The sequence below is a fragment of the Balaenoptera physalus genome (assembly GCF_965194825.1).
Source record: "Balaenoptera physalus genome assembly, chromosome: 19".
NCBI classification, from domain to species: domain Eukaryota; kingdom Metazoa; phylum Chordata; class Mammalia; order Artiodactyla; family Balaenopteridae; genus Balaenoptera; species Balaenoptera physalus.
The window spans coordinates 18,732,359-18,747,655 of NC_138900.1; the positions used below are offsets into that span (position 1 = coordinate 18,732,359).

The following is a 15,297-nucleotide window of genomic DNA, read 5'->3' on the forward strand; positions in this document are numbered from 1 at the left end:
CCATTTTGATTTGGATAACTCAGATTATTATAAATGTAATGATTTTAATCTTCTCTGTGGCACGTACCTTGAATAGGCGTTTCTCCTAGCAACTCTCCCCGCTTGGAGGCATTCAGTTGGTGCCTACTATGTGTCCCTGGGTCATGTGTTGGCTTTCCAGCTGACTCTGATAATACCTGAAGTAAGTGGGAGTTCTCTGAGGTTGCAGCCACAACAGGTCTGAAATAATGCACTGGTCGATAGTCTCTTGGCAATTCGGGTGGTGGATAAATCTTACAAAAACAAAACAAAACAAAACTCAGAACATACAGGCTGCAAGGTGATCATGTTTCATTTAACCAAGAAAACTCATTACCTGTGAGCGTGGTTAACCCCACCCTTTCCCAGGCTAGCACCTGGCGGGGAGGCAGCACCGGGAACAGCCTGCCCAGGTGCCCCGCCAACATCCGTCCTGGATCTGGAGGGTCACCAGAACCACACTGTTCTCGTGGCCAGACATTTTAAATATCACCCCTGACCACTCTACTCAGAGATGCTAACAGGCATGTTTTATATGAGAACAATAACGATAACTATAGTTACTACTACTGGCCCACGTGCAAAACTGGCCCATTGTGAATCAGAAAATTTAGAAAAGTATGATTCACAGCTTAAATAAAAAGAATAACTTTAAATAAGTTACTTTTAAACTCAGAATTCTTGGGACTTCCCTGGTGGTCCAGTGGGTAAGACTCCGTGCTCCCAATGCAGGGGGCCCGGGTTCGATCCCTGGTCAGGGAACTAGATCCCACATGCATGCCGCAACTAAGAAGGCTGCATGCCGCAACTAAGACCCGGCACAGCCTTAATTAACTACTTAATTAATTAATTTTTTAAAATCACATTAGGTTTAAAAAAAACTTTTTCTAAATAAATAAATTCAGAATTCTTTTTCTGGTTATGTTTCAGTTCCAAATTGGAGTTTCAGGTCTTATTTTTTGGTCCAAGGTATTTTTCATTCAAAAGCTGACTGAAGTGAAATTGAAATACGTTTGGGAAATTCAGGTATTAATGATGGTAGAACAGATAAGCTAAAAGAAAGTATTAGATATTTTTAAATTATTGCTCTAAATGGTCTCCCTTGCTCTTGGTCTAACAAACACATAGTTATGGACAGTCCTATTTAAGCTGTTTTCTAGATTTTTCAGCTACCTGGAATTCTGAGCTCTGTAACCAGTGAAGCACTGAACACTCTCTGGCTGTGGTTCTCAGCCCCACACAGCACTCACTCGAGAGGTTTAACAATGCTGATGCCTGTGTCCCATCCCACAGAAAAGTCGGCTGCAGCCGGAGTTTCCCAAGCTTCCCAGGTGGTTGTAAAGTGCAGCCTGGGGTGAGCACCTGGTCCAATGAAAGTCATGAAAGAGTGCCATTATCATTGTTAGGAAATCTCATTTTTTTATCATCTTAGCCTGACCGCCTTCTCTGAAAAACGTAACTCCCAAGTCAGCCAGCAAACACTCTCGTGTTACCATGACACAAAAAAACCACAGGAGCATGGCAGATAGGAGGGATGTATACACATGACTCTTCTTAATACCCGCCATCGGATTCAAAGTATTTCAATCCCTCTGCTAAATCACTGCTCTGTTTTGCCTCTGGATCCAAAGGCTGGGTTTTTAGCTACATATTAGAAAACCTGCCTCTCTGTGAAAGGCTCAGTGAACACAGCCGTGCTCTGAATCGTTCACACCCAAAGCCCTATGCCAGCAAGGAACCTCCAGGGCCCATATCTCCATTTACACACTCTGCCACGACAGTGCATTTGTCTGTCTGGCACCCTCGATGAGCAGGAGCTACCTGGGGGCCAAGACTTATTTAAATAGTCCTATTTACCCTTGAGTCCTAAGCTGAATGAGTACTTAACCATTTTTATGCTCCCTTTTCATACATGTAAAAAACTCACATTCTCCTTTGACATAATATGACATTTCTGGTAAATAACAGCGGCTGACTATGTGCCCAACACTGTTCTGAACATATTCTGCTCTCTGTTACAGCACATTAACTATCACGACTAAACAAATCAAAGCTGCTGTAATAACGTATGTGGTTTCTCAGGCTGTGCTGCTCCTGGCCTCCCTGCTTCCGGAGAACCGCAGGCCAAGCCACAGAGGTACTTAACAAATGTTCGCTGAGTTAAAATCAAAAAGCCCATTAAAGTGTGGAACAATTTAAAACAAGGATGCCAAGGAGGCAAAGGGCCAGGCACCCCTCCTGAGCTACCAGCACCCATGCTAACCTGTGAGCACGTGACTCTGCTGGGTGTTAAAGAGCCACGTGGCCAAAGCTGTAGAAAGGCTCACAGAAACAGAACTACCCGGAAAGGCATGAGGAGTTCTCCCCAGGACTCGACCCACACGTCCCCAGCTTCTCTCCCTTCCGCTCGGCGCAGGCAAGGAGCCCAGGGAGCCCTGCCCACAGCAGCTAATGTGCTCCACGGCGCCCAGGAGGAGCTGGGACCGTGGGCTGTTACGGCTCTTTGAAATTTTCTTTAAGTTACATTGCCCCTAGGATTAGATCAATTCCATTCTCCCACCAGCTTCTAATGTAATTCTTCCTTAATGGAAATAACCACTCACTTGAAGTTGGGATTTAAAAGATTAGCAGTTAGATGTTTTGAACACGATGTGGCTACCGACTGACATTTCCAGTGCAGAATATGTTTCCCTGGACAACCACTAGTAACCAGACTGTTGCTTTCTGTTAGCAGAATTTATTTACCCTTTCAATTGTTAATAGAATAACTCAGATTACGCAGCAGCAAATATTTTAAGTGCTAAATCAGTTTAAAAAAAAAAAAGAAAAAGAAAAATCTTACTTTCTTAGAAGATAAAGGTTTAGAAGCCAAGGAGAATCCATTCAAAATTTTGCCAACGTAGCGAAGCTCTTTCTCTGATTCTACAAAATGATGTCATTTGATTAATTCCAGAGGCAGAGAAAATTAGAATAAGACAAAAGACCTCAGTTTTTTATCTCCGAGAATATAAACACTACATGTCATAGTTGCAATCAGTAAAAGGGAGGAAAGAATGGCATGTAAAGCCCTCACACCTCTGTTGACTCAGTGACTGGCAGCCCAGACCACACCGCCCTGGGCTGATTAGGCTGTCCAGGTAACAATGGCACCTCAACATCGTTATTTAGAAAAAGTACGTAAGGTCCTATGCTAAGGGGCACCAAAGAATATACTCTGTAGAGTAAAAGATCTCAAGAAAAACCATCAAGAGAACAAGTATGGATAAAAATAAAAATAACTTTGAAAGAGTCATTTCTAAAACTAGGTGAAGAACCATGGGGACATGACCTCCCAATTTCTTTAGCAACCATCCAAGTAAGACACAAAAGGCAATACAACCAGGTCAGCCTGTAATCTAACTGTGGGACCAATTAAAAGGTGCTTTTGTCTTTTTCTCAACTGAAATTCTAACGAGAGATAAAGATCACTAATTCAGGATATGACTAACACCCTCTAACTTGCAGCCAGGGATGATCTATTGGTCGTGGAGACAACCCCTTTGATTCTCAAGGATTTTCTTCTGCACATAGAGGTTATGTCGAAAATCCATATGCATGAACTGCATTTTCTGTTGCCAAAAGCCCATGCTACATCACCACCAGCACTTACACAAGCTGGGTGTTGAACCCTGAAGCAGGTACGGCTGCCCGCGAGGCAGGTGGCACTGAGGTTTTCAGCCGCTTAAGATGCAGCACTGCCCTGTAACTACCCTCCCCACAATCTCATTCTTTGCACTTCAACTGATGTAGAACTTTTGGACCAGCTTCTGGAAGTCCCTAAAATTCTGTAGGGCAATACAGGATTAAATTACATTCTTCGAATTTTGTATTCTTTTAAAACCCAGCAATTTGGGACTTCCCTGGTGGCACAGTGGTTAAGAATCCGCCTGCCAATGCAGGGGACACGGGTTCGTTCCCTGGTCTGGAAGGATCCCACATGCCGCGGAGCAACTAAACCCGTGTGCCACAACTACTGAAGCCCTCGCACCTAGAGCCTGTGCTCCGCAACAAGAGAAGCCACCGCAATGGGAAGCCCGCGCACTGCAATGAAGAGTAGCCCCTGCTTGCCGCAACTAGAGAAAGCCTGCACGCAGCAACGAAGACCCAGCGCAGCCAAAAATAAATTAATTAATTAAAAAAAAAAACAAACAGCAATTTCATCTTTATGAAGAAATAAACAAATGTCTACAAAGAGAGAGCCATGAGAATACTATAGCCCTACTTATCATGGAAGAAAAACAAGAACAATTTAAAAATCAGCCATGGAGACTGGCTACGTATAGATTGACTCAGTGAAAAACCGTAAGGTCAAAACTATAGATGTTGTGACCCTAAGGGTAGGAGCGGGAACTGTGGCAGAGAGGGCGTGAGCAGAGGGTGGGGACCTCAGAGGGAGGCACCAACCCAGGCTTGATGGGGGAAGGGCTGGGATTAATCAGCCAGGGCAAAGGTGTTATACAAAGGAAAAGCCAAAGATTTGGCTGAGAAGGCAGATTTAAATATGTATATTTATTATAGCTTAATAATTATTATAAATTAATACATTATATTAATATTAGTAATATAGTATGTGTGTTAGTATGTTGTTATAGTTAGTGTAAGTAATAACTAACACGTTAATATAAGCTATAATATTAATTAATATTAATTTATTATATATCTTCTTTTAAGTTATAAAAACAATACATAGTCTTAGTAGAAAAATCTGAAAATATAGGTGAGCAAAAGGAAGAAAATAAAAGTAGCCTAGTTCCCACCCAGAGGTAACATCTACTAACGTCTGGGTGCACACCCGCCCAGCACCTCGTGTAAAACCCTGGGTTCTTTTCGTGGCGATGACGACAGAGGCCGCTCACACTTGCAGAGTGCTTGCTGTGTGCCAGGCACGTTCTAAGCCCTTTACGCACATTAAATTTCCGTGGGATAGGTAAGCCATTGCTGTGCCCATTGCCCAGGCAAGGACGCTGAGGCATAGAGAGGTTGAACAGCCTGCCTAAGGTCACAGCTGATAAATGGGGAGAGCCAGGACGGGAGCCCAGAGAATCTCTCTTAAGAGTCTGTGCTCACAGCCATTAAGCAAACTAAAGACTGTTTCTCACCTGCTTTTTTCTCTTCTAGAAATGTAAAATTGGCATCATTTTGGGGAGTGATGCTTAGATTATTTAGATGTATTTTATAAGAGTTAGATCAAACTTGATCTGACTATAGCTAAAAACATCTAAATAGATTATTTTATCTGAACTCTCACCTCCTTACTTTAAGTGGTTGTTACAGTAGGTGCCATTTATTCAGTCTTTGAGGCAGGTACTATGCCAAACCTGTGATGCCATTTAATCCTCACAATGACCCCCAGAGTGGATTTTATCCTCACTTTACAAATGACGCCCAGAGAGGCTACAAGCCTTGCCCATGGTCATGAAGCTGGGCAGTAGAGAGCTGGGATTCGAATCTGGGTCTGATTGAGAGCTAAGACTCAAATCCAGGTCTGACTGAATCAAAATCACATGCCATTAATACCTACTGACTCCTTCCTATACCTTTTCTGGAAAGAAAAACTGAAATTCTACTTAGAACCATAGAATCCAAATCACTATACGACTCTGACTTGAAATTCCAGGTGTGTCAAGAGATGTTCATCTCCTAGCTCAACAAGAGCCCCTTAGGAACCAGATAAGTTTAAGTGATGAGATGAGCTGGGCACCAATCTCCATTTTGCTGCAGGTTCTCTGTGTACCTACCACCTGGTTCCCATGCCTGGCCTCCTGACCTGCTGCCTCAGTTGACCTTCTTTGGCTACCTGCCCAGTTCCTTGAGCTGGGAGTGCGTCCCTCTCACCCACTGTCAGCTCTGACTTGCAACACGAGCAAGCACGTGTCCACACACTTGCTCATTCCCTGATTCCAGGCCCCTCCCTCCTCCCCACTTGACTCTGTCTTGACAGTTGGCTTTGGCCTTGAACTGGTCTAAATCCCACTTCTGTCTTACTTCCCACAATGGGCCTCTCTGATCCCCACTTGTTCCTCACTCTGCATCTTCGACCAACAACTCCCTGCTCCACGGAGGCTAATGTCCCAACACTTGGTCTACCATCAGTTGCGGGTCCATGGAATTACCTTTCTGATTTTTATATTGCCTGGGTGCTGTCCAGCCATAGAGTCCGTCTCCAGGCTCCTCATCCTTCAAAATGGTATCATACTTGGATAGAGTTTCCGTGGCGTAGATATCATCGTCTTCCTCTTCCAGGGCACCTACACCAAAAGCCTTCAAAAGCAAGATCTCACACTGAGCCATTACAGGTGTTAGCATATGCCTGCCTGCACTGAAGGATAAGGCTACTATAAGGATGGGACTGATCAGACCACATTAGCGCTTCAAGATCACCAAGAGAGAAGCGAATGGGAGCCCCAGATTAACACACGTATCCAAGTCTTTTGGAAAACAATGACCAGAAGTGAATGTCATGCCTCCAGCGCTGCAGCTGTCCTCCAGACTCAGCAGCAGCCGCGGGTCTGGGTCTTAGTGCAGGAAGAGGAGTGGAGAAGACACCCAAGCAGCAGTGCAGGGGGAGAAATGGGGCCTCCGAAAGGAGAAAGGCAGAATGTTCATCTACTGAACAACATGGTCTGGTGCCAGCGCTGGTGACCAGGGTCTGAAGACCACCGCTACTCTAACGGCTGCTAGAAGAACTCCTAATCTTTGTGGGAAATGGCGAAGAACAAATATCACTTTTTGTTAAAAGGATTGGAAAAAAAAACATGTGAAGGAAAGAAAAGGTACAAATGAAATGACAAAGTAACCATTCTCTGAACTTATTTTAGGCAAGAGACTCTGAATCAATTTGAGAAGACAGGCAATCAGGAAAAGCTCTCCATCTCCTCAAAGGTAAAAAGTAAGTCTTTTTACCAAGGTCCCTTGGTAAAAGCAAAACTTACACCCAGGTTCCTGACTTAGGGCTTGCAGCACTAGGAAAGAGTCGGAGAGGAAGTACAACTTGGACCTGAACTTGGAGAGGCAGATTGTAATTCAAATATTAACTAAATCAAAGAGGTGAGTGTGGTTTGCTGCTCAGCCCCGCAGGGGTGTGGGAAAGCAGTCCTCACTCCTCACACACAAACTCCACCGGGCACGTTAGGTCACAGGGTCTCAGGAACACATATTCAAATTAGGACGGTGTGCTTTACATGTCTTCGGACAAGCTCCTAAGGACAATACAACCACTTTAAGGTCTACATTTAGTCAATGGATAATGAGTGCTTACTATGGGGCTAATATAATACAGCAAGAATTCTCATTTGTCAACGGTTCCCTGTTTATAAAACAGAAACACTTTTACCTGGCCTGAAATTCCCAATTTTCTTCCTTTATTCACTCCAACATCTCCAAGAAGATTGTTGGCGCCCTCGGGTCCGCCACTAAAAAGGTGAACATGTTCTCCTGAAGTTCCAAACAGTGCTTGGTGGGGATCCAGGCCCTTGTAAGCCAGTCCATGCACATTATCTTTAGGTGTGAAATCCACAGGTGTGACATCTTTGGGTGCAAAGGTCACATTTTCTGGCAAGTAGTCGTCATCTTCATCCTATTTTCAGTGTTTCAAAATGGAATGAAGGTGAGTCACTGCCTGGTTTAAAGCCTGTAAGATACTATTTTCAAATGCAGTGGTTAATTCCAAACAGAACAATTATCATACTTCCGTTTCCACTATTACAAATGACTAAATCAAGCCCCTGAACAAACGATACTAACACAAACAACTCCATTTTTTTTAACCTTTTTTTAATTGAAGTATAGTTGATTTACAATGTTGTGTTAATTTCAGGTGCCCAGCAAAGTGATTCAGTTTTATATATATATATATATTCTTTTTCAGATTCTGTTCCATTATAGGTTATTTCAAGATATTGACTGTAGTTCCCTGTGTCATACAGTAGGTCCTTGTTGTTTACCTATTTTATATATGGTAGTATGGATATGTTAATCTCAAAGTCCCAATTTATCTCTCCCCCTTGGCCCCCACCGCTATTCCCTTTGCTAACCATAAGTTTGTTTTCTAGTTGTGAGCCTATTTCTGACAAACAATTCCATATTAAGAATCTGAACAGACTTGGGACATCTATGGGGCTGGGATGTTGCTAAATACAGTATCTGACATAATGAGGACATTTTTAGGGTATGGGTATTTCCCTATAATGCGATCTGACTGATTTCTAAAATTTTCCGAACCTAAATTTCACGCTCATGAAGTAACAGGTGCTACTGGGCCAAACTGAAGGTCAATCACCCCATACAATACCTCAGATCCTTCAGAGCCTCCAGGGGGTAATGCGCAGCCATAGATTTTTACTCCAGGATCTATAAAAGAGATTTCAAATGCATTAGTCAGAGGTGACTAAAATTACAGAAACCTGATTCACTGACACTCTTCAGGGGTAGACGGCTGAGCCTGTAAAAGACGCTACAGCTTTAGAGTCGGACACTGAACACTCAGGGATTGTTTTCCACCAGCCCCTGCCCCACCTGCCCTCTGGCAATGATGCACGTGGTGAGTAACCACTACTGCCCAGAACCACAGAGAACCCGAAAGAAAGTACTGCTGCCTCCAAGAGTTCACAGTCTGGCTGGGGAGACCAAGGGACGGGAATAATAGAAAATAATCATGTTAAGCTATAACACAGTTTTGGCAAAAGTAGGAAACAAGAACTTTCATATGCTGCTGGTGGGAAGGTAAACTAGTACAATCCTTCCAGAAAGGTACTGTGCATTACACACAAAAAAACTTAAAATACGTGCACACCGCTTGACCCAGCAATCTTACTTCTAGAAACATGCAGTCATCAGAAAGTCTGCTGTAGAGTTAATGACAATCAGTACACATACCAGGTTTCTGTCGGCGGGGTCTTCTCTTTACTCGAGGACCAATTCCTTGTCCTTCCTTCCAACCCATTTTTCTTAGCAATTCAAAGCCAACAGATAACCTAGGATATCAAGGCATTGAAAATGAACTTCTTTTTAAAACACTAACAAACAGTAGGAAATAAGCAGCTCATATACCTGTCATGCCTCAGCCCTTTCCCCCATCCCTATTAGAACTGCATGGCCCTGCTGTTCCCACCACAGCTGACTGGACCTGGGGAAGCTGATCAGATGCCCCCTCTCCCAGGCCTTTGGAATGGGCACATAGATGCCAAACATGTGGCCTGGGAAACCATGATGGTCTGAGGCTGCCACAACAGGCCACATACCCAGGAGCAGAACAAGGAAGTATGCAGAAAGAGGGTAGAATGAGGAGAGAGCCCTTAAGGCTTGTGAGGCAGGGGCTGAGAGGGAAGTCACCCCAGTTCCTAATAGCTCTCCAGCTGCCATGAGCCCCACTAACACAGCCAGTGCCTGGAGCTCTAGAGCACTCCATGTGATAACAGCGCAAGGTCCTTTTGGCAAAACCCCCTTTTGTACTCAAGCTAGGCTGAGAGGGCTTCTCCTACTTGCAACCCAACTATCCCTAAGTAAGATCATCACACATATGCAAGGCAGTGATGCCAAGATCAGAAAAGTCAGAATTAAATTCTTCTTACTTCGCTGGTGTTATGAGGTCATCAAGCAAAGTGGCGCCAGGAATAGGGGCAGTAGCCGCTGCTAACTGCCTGGCCTTTTCTCGTATTCGATCTTTGGTTTTAGAAGCAAAATCATCTGTGGTAACAATCGCTTTAGGTGCTATCCCAAATTCACTAAGATCCTTAAAAAAAAAAAAAAAATTCAAACAGAATGACTTACATTATTTGGAAAGTGATTAAACATGATACATTACACAGCTTTATTACTTTAAAAAAAAAAAAAGTTAAAACTACAAAATTGAGTTAGGGATCAACAGAGCAGCTGATTTTACGCCCTGACTTCGGATGAGCTAATGCCAGTGCCCGAGGACAGGGGCATGACAGTGGCCACTCAGTGAAGCCACAACAGGCACTGCCAAGCTAGGAAAACAGGAAGTAAGTGTTCTGTTCTTTGTTCTTCTTGGACAATACCTCAAAGGTCAGTGTGAAGGGGGGAAAGGTCTTAGAGGCACAGTCAGCAAGCATTCGGGAGCACCTCTGTGCCAGGCTTAGAGTTAAGTACCATCCGCTGTCTGTCCAGCAGCCACAGCCCCTTCAGCTCTCCCCAAGGAGCCCTGATGCTGTCCAGGCACTGGCCTGGCTCTGCGCCACCATGCCCTTCAGGAGTGATGTCCTGGGGGGGATGTGTTGGGGCAGGGGAGGGTTAGGGAGTGGGGCTCACATCTTGCCTAAGCCAGTCATCCTGATCCCATTTTCCTCACCAAGGACTGCTTTAAGAACGGGCTTGTAGAACAATTCATTGGAGCCGATGTGAGGGAAAATCCACCAGATGGTTTCTTTGCTCTCAAGGAAAGATTCCAAGAAGAAAGTCCTCCTTCCCACTGGATAATGTCATCCTGGATGTGCCACCTGGAACTACTGTGGCCACCTTGCAACAGTGAGGTGAGATCGTGGAAGGACAAGCTGGCGTGCAGAAGATACCTGAGAGCCTAGGGCCTTGCTGACACCTGGACTTCTTGTTCCATGAGATATGTTTCCTCATAGATTCTGCTAGTCAAACAGGAAAGGGACCACCCCTTGCCACTTACCTGAAGCCTAAAACATGCTCAGGTAGGTATTTTACTTAATTTTTATCACAAGTGAACCCATGACTAGGTTTTAAGGTAAGAGAGGCTTAATTTTACCAGAAAATGTAGCCCAGGCTGCAGGCCGGTAGGACCACTTTAGAAACCCCCCACCATTTACCCCTAAGAAGCAGACGGTCATGGTCACTTTAACGAGGTGCCCAGATGCCTGCACAGGGCTTCTTTCACTCCTTTCTCTAGTCTAGTCACTCACTCCTCCTTAAACTGCAGTGTGCGTTAAGAGTCACTGTGACTTAGAGAACGAACTTATGATTACCAAGGGGGAAGGGGAGGGGGAGGGATAGATTGGGAGTTTGGGATTGACGTGTACACACTGCTATATTTAAAAGAGGACCTACTGTATAGCACAGGGAACGCTACCTAATATTCTGTAGTAACCTAAATGGGAAAAGAACTTGAAAAAGAATAGATACACATATATGTATAACTGAATCACTGTGTGGTACACCTGAAACTAACACAACACAACATTGTTAATCAACTATACTCCAATATAAAATAAAAATTTTTTTTTAATTATGTGGAAAATTAAAAAAAGAAAAAGAGTCACCATGGAAGGCTGTGGACTCAGCTTGACAGACACTGCACTTTTGGGGCAGCTGGGGCTTTTTCAAGTAAATTTGCCTGTATATGACCTTCCCCTTACACTTTTTTTTTTTTTTTTAATTTTATTTATTTATTTATTTATTTCTGGCTGTGTTGGGTCTTCATTGCTGCACGCAGGCTTTCTCTAGTTGCGGCGAGTGGGGGCTACTCTTCATTGCAATGTGCGGGCTTCTCATTGTGGTGGCTTCTCTTGTTGCGGAGCACAGGCTCTAGGCGCACGGGCTTCAGTAGTTGTGGCATGTGGGCTCAGTAGTTGTGGCTCGCAGGCTCTAGAGTGCAGGCTCAGTAGTGGTGGCACACGGGCTTAGTTGCTCCACAGCATGTGGGATCTTCCCGGACCAGGGCTCGAACCTGTGTCCCCTGAGTTGGCAGGTGGATTCTTAACCACTGTGCCACCAGGGAAGTCCCCCCTTACACTCTTGACTTTAGAAACTGGCACCAGCCAGTTAAGGCACTATGCCAACGAACAAGAATCCATTGATGTACAGGGCACTATGGAGTCCAAATACCAAAAAGATAAAGTCTTTACAAACAAAGAGGAAATCGTACACTGAACTTTCTGGGGAGAGAGAAGGTGCTACAGCAACCAACCACCCACATCTCACCGGCTAACTGGCAGTTAAAGTTCTGCACACCCACCTCTTCATCCATAAAATCTTCGGGACCAAAAACAGATTTGTCTGCTCTGTTCTGTCGTGAAGACACAAAGGAAGAGGGTGTCCATCCTTGAAAGAAAAGAGGTTAGAACATTACAATCCCAGATGGTATTTTGGTTTATAACCAAATAATTAAGTAACACATGTGGACCTGAAACCTCCAATAACTACAAACTCTTAGCTACTTCTCATCTCACTGCTCACATAGACACAATTAGGCCACATAAACTTCTTATTAACCCCCATACGCCCTGTTGTCAGAACTTAGTGGATACAGTAAGGTTTCCCCATAAGAATTTGCAACCAAGAGAAATAAAACGATACACTGAAAGTTAAACTGTGAAAGGAACACAAGTAGATCTCAGCAAAAAAGATGCAAGGTCACCTTATAAGGCAGGACCACTCTGAGACCACCAGGACAGCAATATACACCAACATACTAACACATCAAAGAAACAGTATGTCAGGGTACATTAGTCAGCCATGAAAGGATTCAACCTGGTTAGTCTAAGGGCAGGCGATGACCATACCAGGCCCCCAATTCCATCAAATACCTGAGTCCTATAACTAACACCCCTGTTCCCCACCCATGGTAACCAAGCATGTGCTGTGCCTACAGAGAGAAAATGCCCCAGAGGTCAAATGTATCTGTAACCCTCTAAGATACACTTTTTTTTTTAAAATTATTTATTTATTTATTTATTTATGGCTGTGTTGGGTCTTCGTTTCTGTGCGAGGGCTTTCTCTAGTTGCGGCAAGTGAGGGCCACTCTTCATCACGGTGCGCGGGCCTCTCACTATCGCAGCCTCTCTTGTTGCGGAGCACAGGCTCCAGACGCGCAGGCTCAGCAATTGTGGCTCACGGGCCCAGCTGCTCCGCGGCATGTGGGATCCTCCCAGACCAGGGCTCGAACCCATGTCCCCTGCATTGGCAGGCAGACTCTCAACCACTGCGCCACCAGGGAAGCCCTAAGATACACTTTTTTAGTCTTCTCTAAGAGTGGCACACCTCCTTCTGACTTCCTACCAGAGTCCCGGGGAGCTGAGGAGTATGGGGCAGACCTATTCTTGGTAGGTGGGTAGAGCAGCCTTGTAGGCCAACTTGGGAGAAACCCCAGGACAGTGAAGACCAGCTCTTCCAGGCGATACCCTGGCCCAGCACTTTCCTCCACTTTGGATGTCTATAGTCTTTGCCCTGTACCTGCACAGGACCTGAATCTGTCACTCTTAATGGTAAAGAGATATTCCAGTGTGTTAACATATCACAGTCTACTTGTGATGACTAATCATTTGAGCTGGTCTTACTTTTCAATTATAATATACAGCACAGCCGTAATTATAACAATCAGCAATGTATTCGTGTACTTCTTTCTTCACAAATTCTACTGCCATTTTTAACATTTTAATAAGTGTGCTACTTTAATAGTGCCTTAGTTACCTTACTTTGCTTTTCTTAATAATAAGGCTGAATATTCCACGTAGCATTTCTATCTCCTCTGGGGTAAACTGTTCAAATACTTTGATCATTTGTTCATTGAACTGATCTTTATACATTCTGGATACTGAACTTTAACCATCTTATTTACCCTAATTATTTTTCTTACATGCCTTCCCCCACCCCTTTCTTGTATTGTGTTTCATCTTTATTTTACTATCGTCATTTTTTCTTAGATTTATTATTTTTATTTATTTATTTATTTTATTTATTTTTGGCTGCATTGGGTGTTAGTTTCCGCATGTGGGATCTTTCGTTGTGGCGCGTGGGCTTCTCTCTAATTGTGGCGCATGGACTTCAGGGCGCGTGGGCTCTGTAGTTGTGGTACGTGGGCTTAGTTGCTCCGCGGCATGTGGGATCTTAGTTTCCTGACCAGGGATCGAACCCGCGTCCCCCTGCATTGTAAGGCGGATTCTTTACCACTGGACCACCAGGGAAGTCCCTACTATCATCGTTATGTATGAATTACTTTTAAAAATATGTACAAAAGATCTGGCTCATCTTGTTCTTAATAACTGCTATGTGAGTTAATCAGTCATCTTCATTCGTATTTGATATACATAAGACATTTTCTTCCAGTTTCTGTGTTAAAATGTTTTTTAAAAACATACATTCCTTTTTTTTTTTGCTGTGCTGCGCAGCATGCGGGATCTTAGTTCCCCAACCAGGGACTGAACCTGTGCCCACTGCAGTGGAAGCCTGCCAGGGAATTCCCAACATACATTACTTTAAACAATACAGAATTTATTGTATTGCATAATGTGAAGAATGTGACTGACTTTTCTCCAGGTGGAGAACATGTACTGACAAGTGACGCTGTGGAACCCAGTGTTGGGACCCGCAGGGTCTTCAGCCACAAATCAGCTGGGACACCTGCCCTCCTTAGGCACGGAGTCATGTGAGACGATGATTACCTGAGTGCATCTGTGTGAGAGCACTGAGTGTGTGGCAAGATACAGTATAAAACAGAAGTCCTTATTATCATTTAATCATTTGGTTATGACGTTATCTATTTTTTTTCTTTAAAGTCAAAGAAAACTCTCTCACCTTCAGGTTGTAATCAATGAACAACACACAAGTTGTCTCTGGAAACATTGCAAACATTCAAAGAACACAAAAGACTACAGTGTATGTACTAAAATGTTTTTAAAAGTTTTTTTAAAAGGGAGAGGTGAGGGAGGGGAGCAAAACTCCTACGGTATTTCAATCATTTGCTTTAGTGATATAGCAGCTACAAGTAGGGAAATCCTACCTTCTTTGGAGCCAACGGTGTTGAAGTAACCAGCAGAGAAACCTCCACTGAAGGCTCCATGAAATCGTTTATACCTTCCTTTTTCGTCTCTGACAGTCTGATCCTGAAGAGGAATTGGTTTCTTTGGTCTCTCACCTGAAAAAGTAATATTTTGAATGGGACAGAAGGTGATGGTGGGTTAGAGAGGATTTAAGGAAAAGATCATTTCTTTAACAGAATGCATTGTTCACTTCTTGTAACTTCAAATATAACAAGTTTAATTAAGTTGCTATTCCTAGACCTTAGTACCCGATGTAGTTTAGAAAGCAATATCTCTTATTTATATTAGAAATATGTTTTAGCAAAAATGGCCTGCTTTTCCCACTAAATTCCATTATGAAAACTGAGTTATAGGGCGAAGGGTTCAGAGATGGAGGTGAAATCTGCTGGCAGTAAAGTAGGCAAGCTGCTGGGGTGGCACATGGTGTGCAGAGGTTTTCTCTTCTGGAAATTCACAGCATCCCCGACTCCAGAATTTTTCCATTGGCATTGCCCGTTTC

At 43.8% G+C, this 15,297-nt stretch overlaps 1 protein-coding gene across 2 annotated transcripts in view; it reads right to left on the bottom strand.

Annotated features, from left to right (window-relative positions):
* Window positions 1–15,297, bottom strand: part of GPATCH1 (G-patch domain containing 1) — a 42,697-nt gene that overhangs the window by 22,269 nt on the left and 5,131 nt on the right. For both annotated transcript variants that reach the window (XM_082437565.1, XM_082437566.1), the window contains exons 2-10: window positions 14,759–14,893; window positions 11,996–12,081; window positions 9,627–9,787; window positions 8,932–9,029; window positions 8,348–8,406; window positions 7,391–7,633; window positions 6,171–6,318; window positions 2,861–2,940; window positions 68–272 (exon numbers count right to left, since the gene is read on the bottom strand). In XM_082437565.1, coding sequence (XP_082293691.1) covers window positions 68–272; window positions 2,861–2,940; window positions 6,171–6,318; window positions 7,391–7,633; window positions 8,348–8,406; window positions 8,932–9,029; window positions 9,627–9,787; window positions 11,996–12,081; window positions 14,759–14,893 — 1,215 coding nt within the window. The remainder of the gene's footprint in view (window positions 1–67; window positions 273–2,860; window positions 2,941–6,170; window positions 6,319–7,390; window positions 7,634–8,347; window positions 8,407–8,931; window positions 9,030–9,626; window positions 9,788–11,995; window positions 12,082–14,758; window positions 14,894–15,297) is intronic.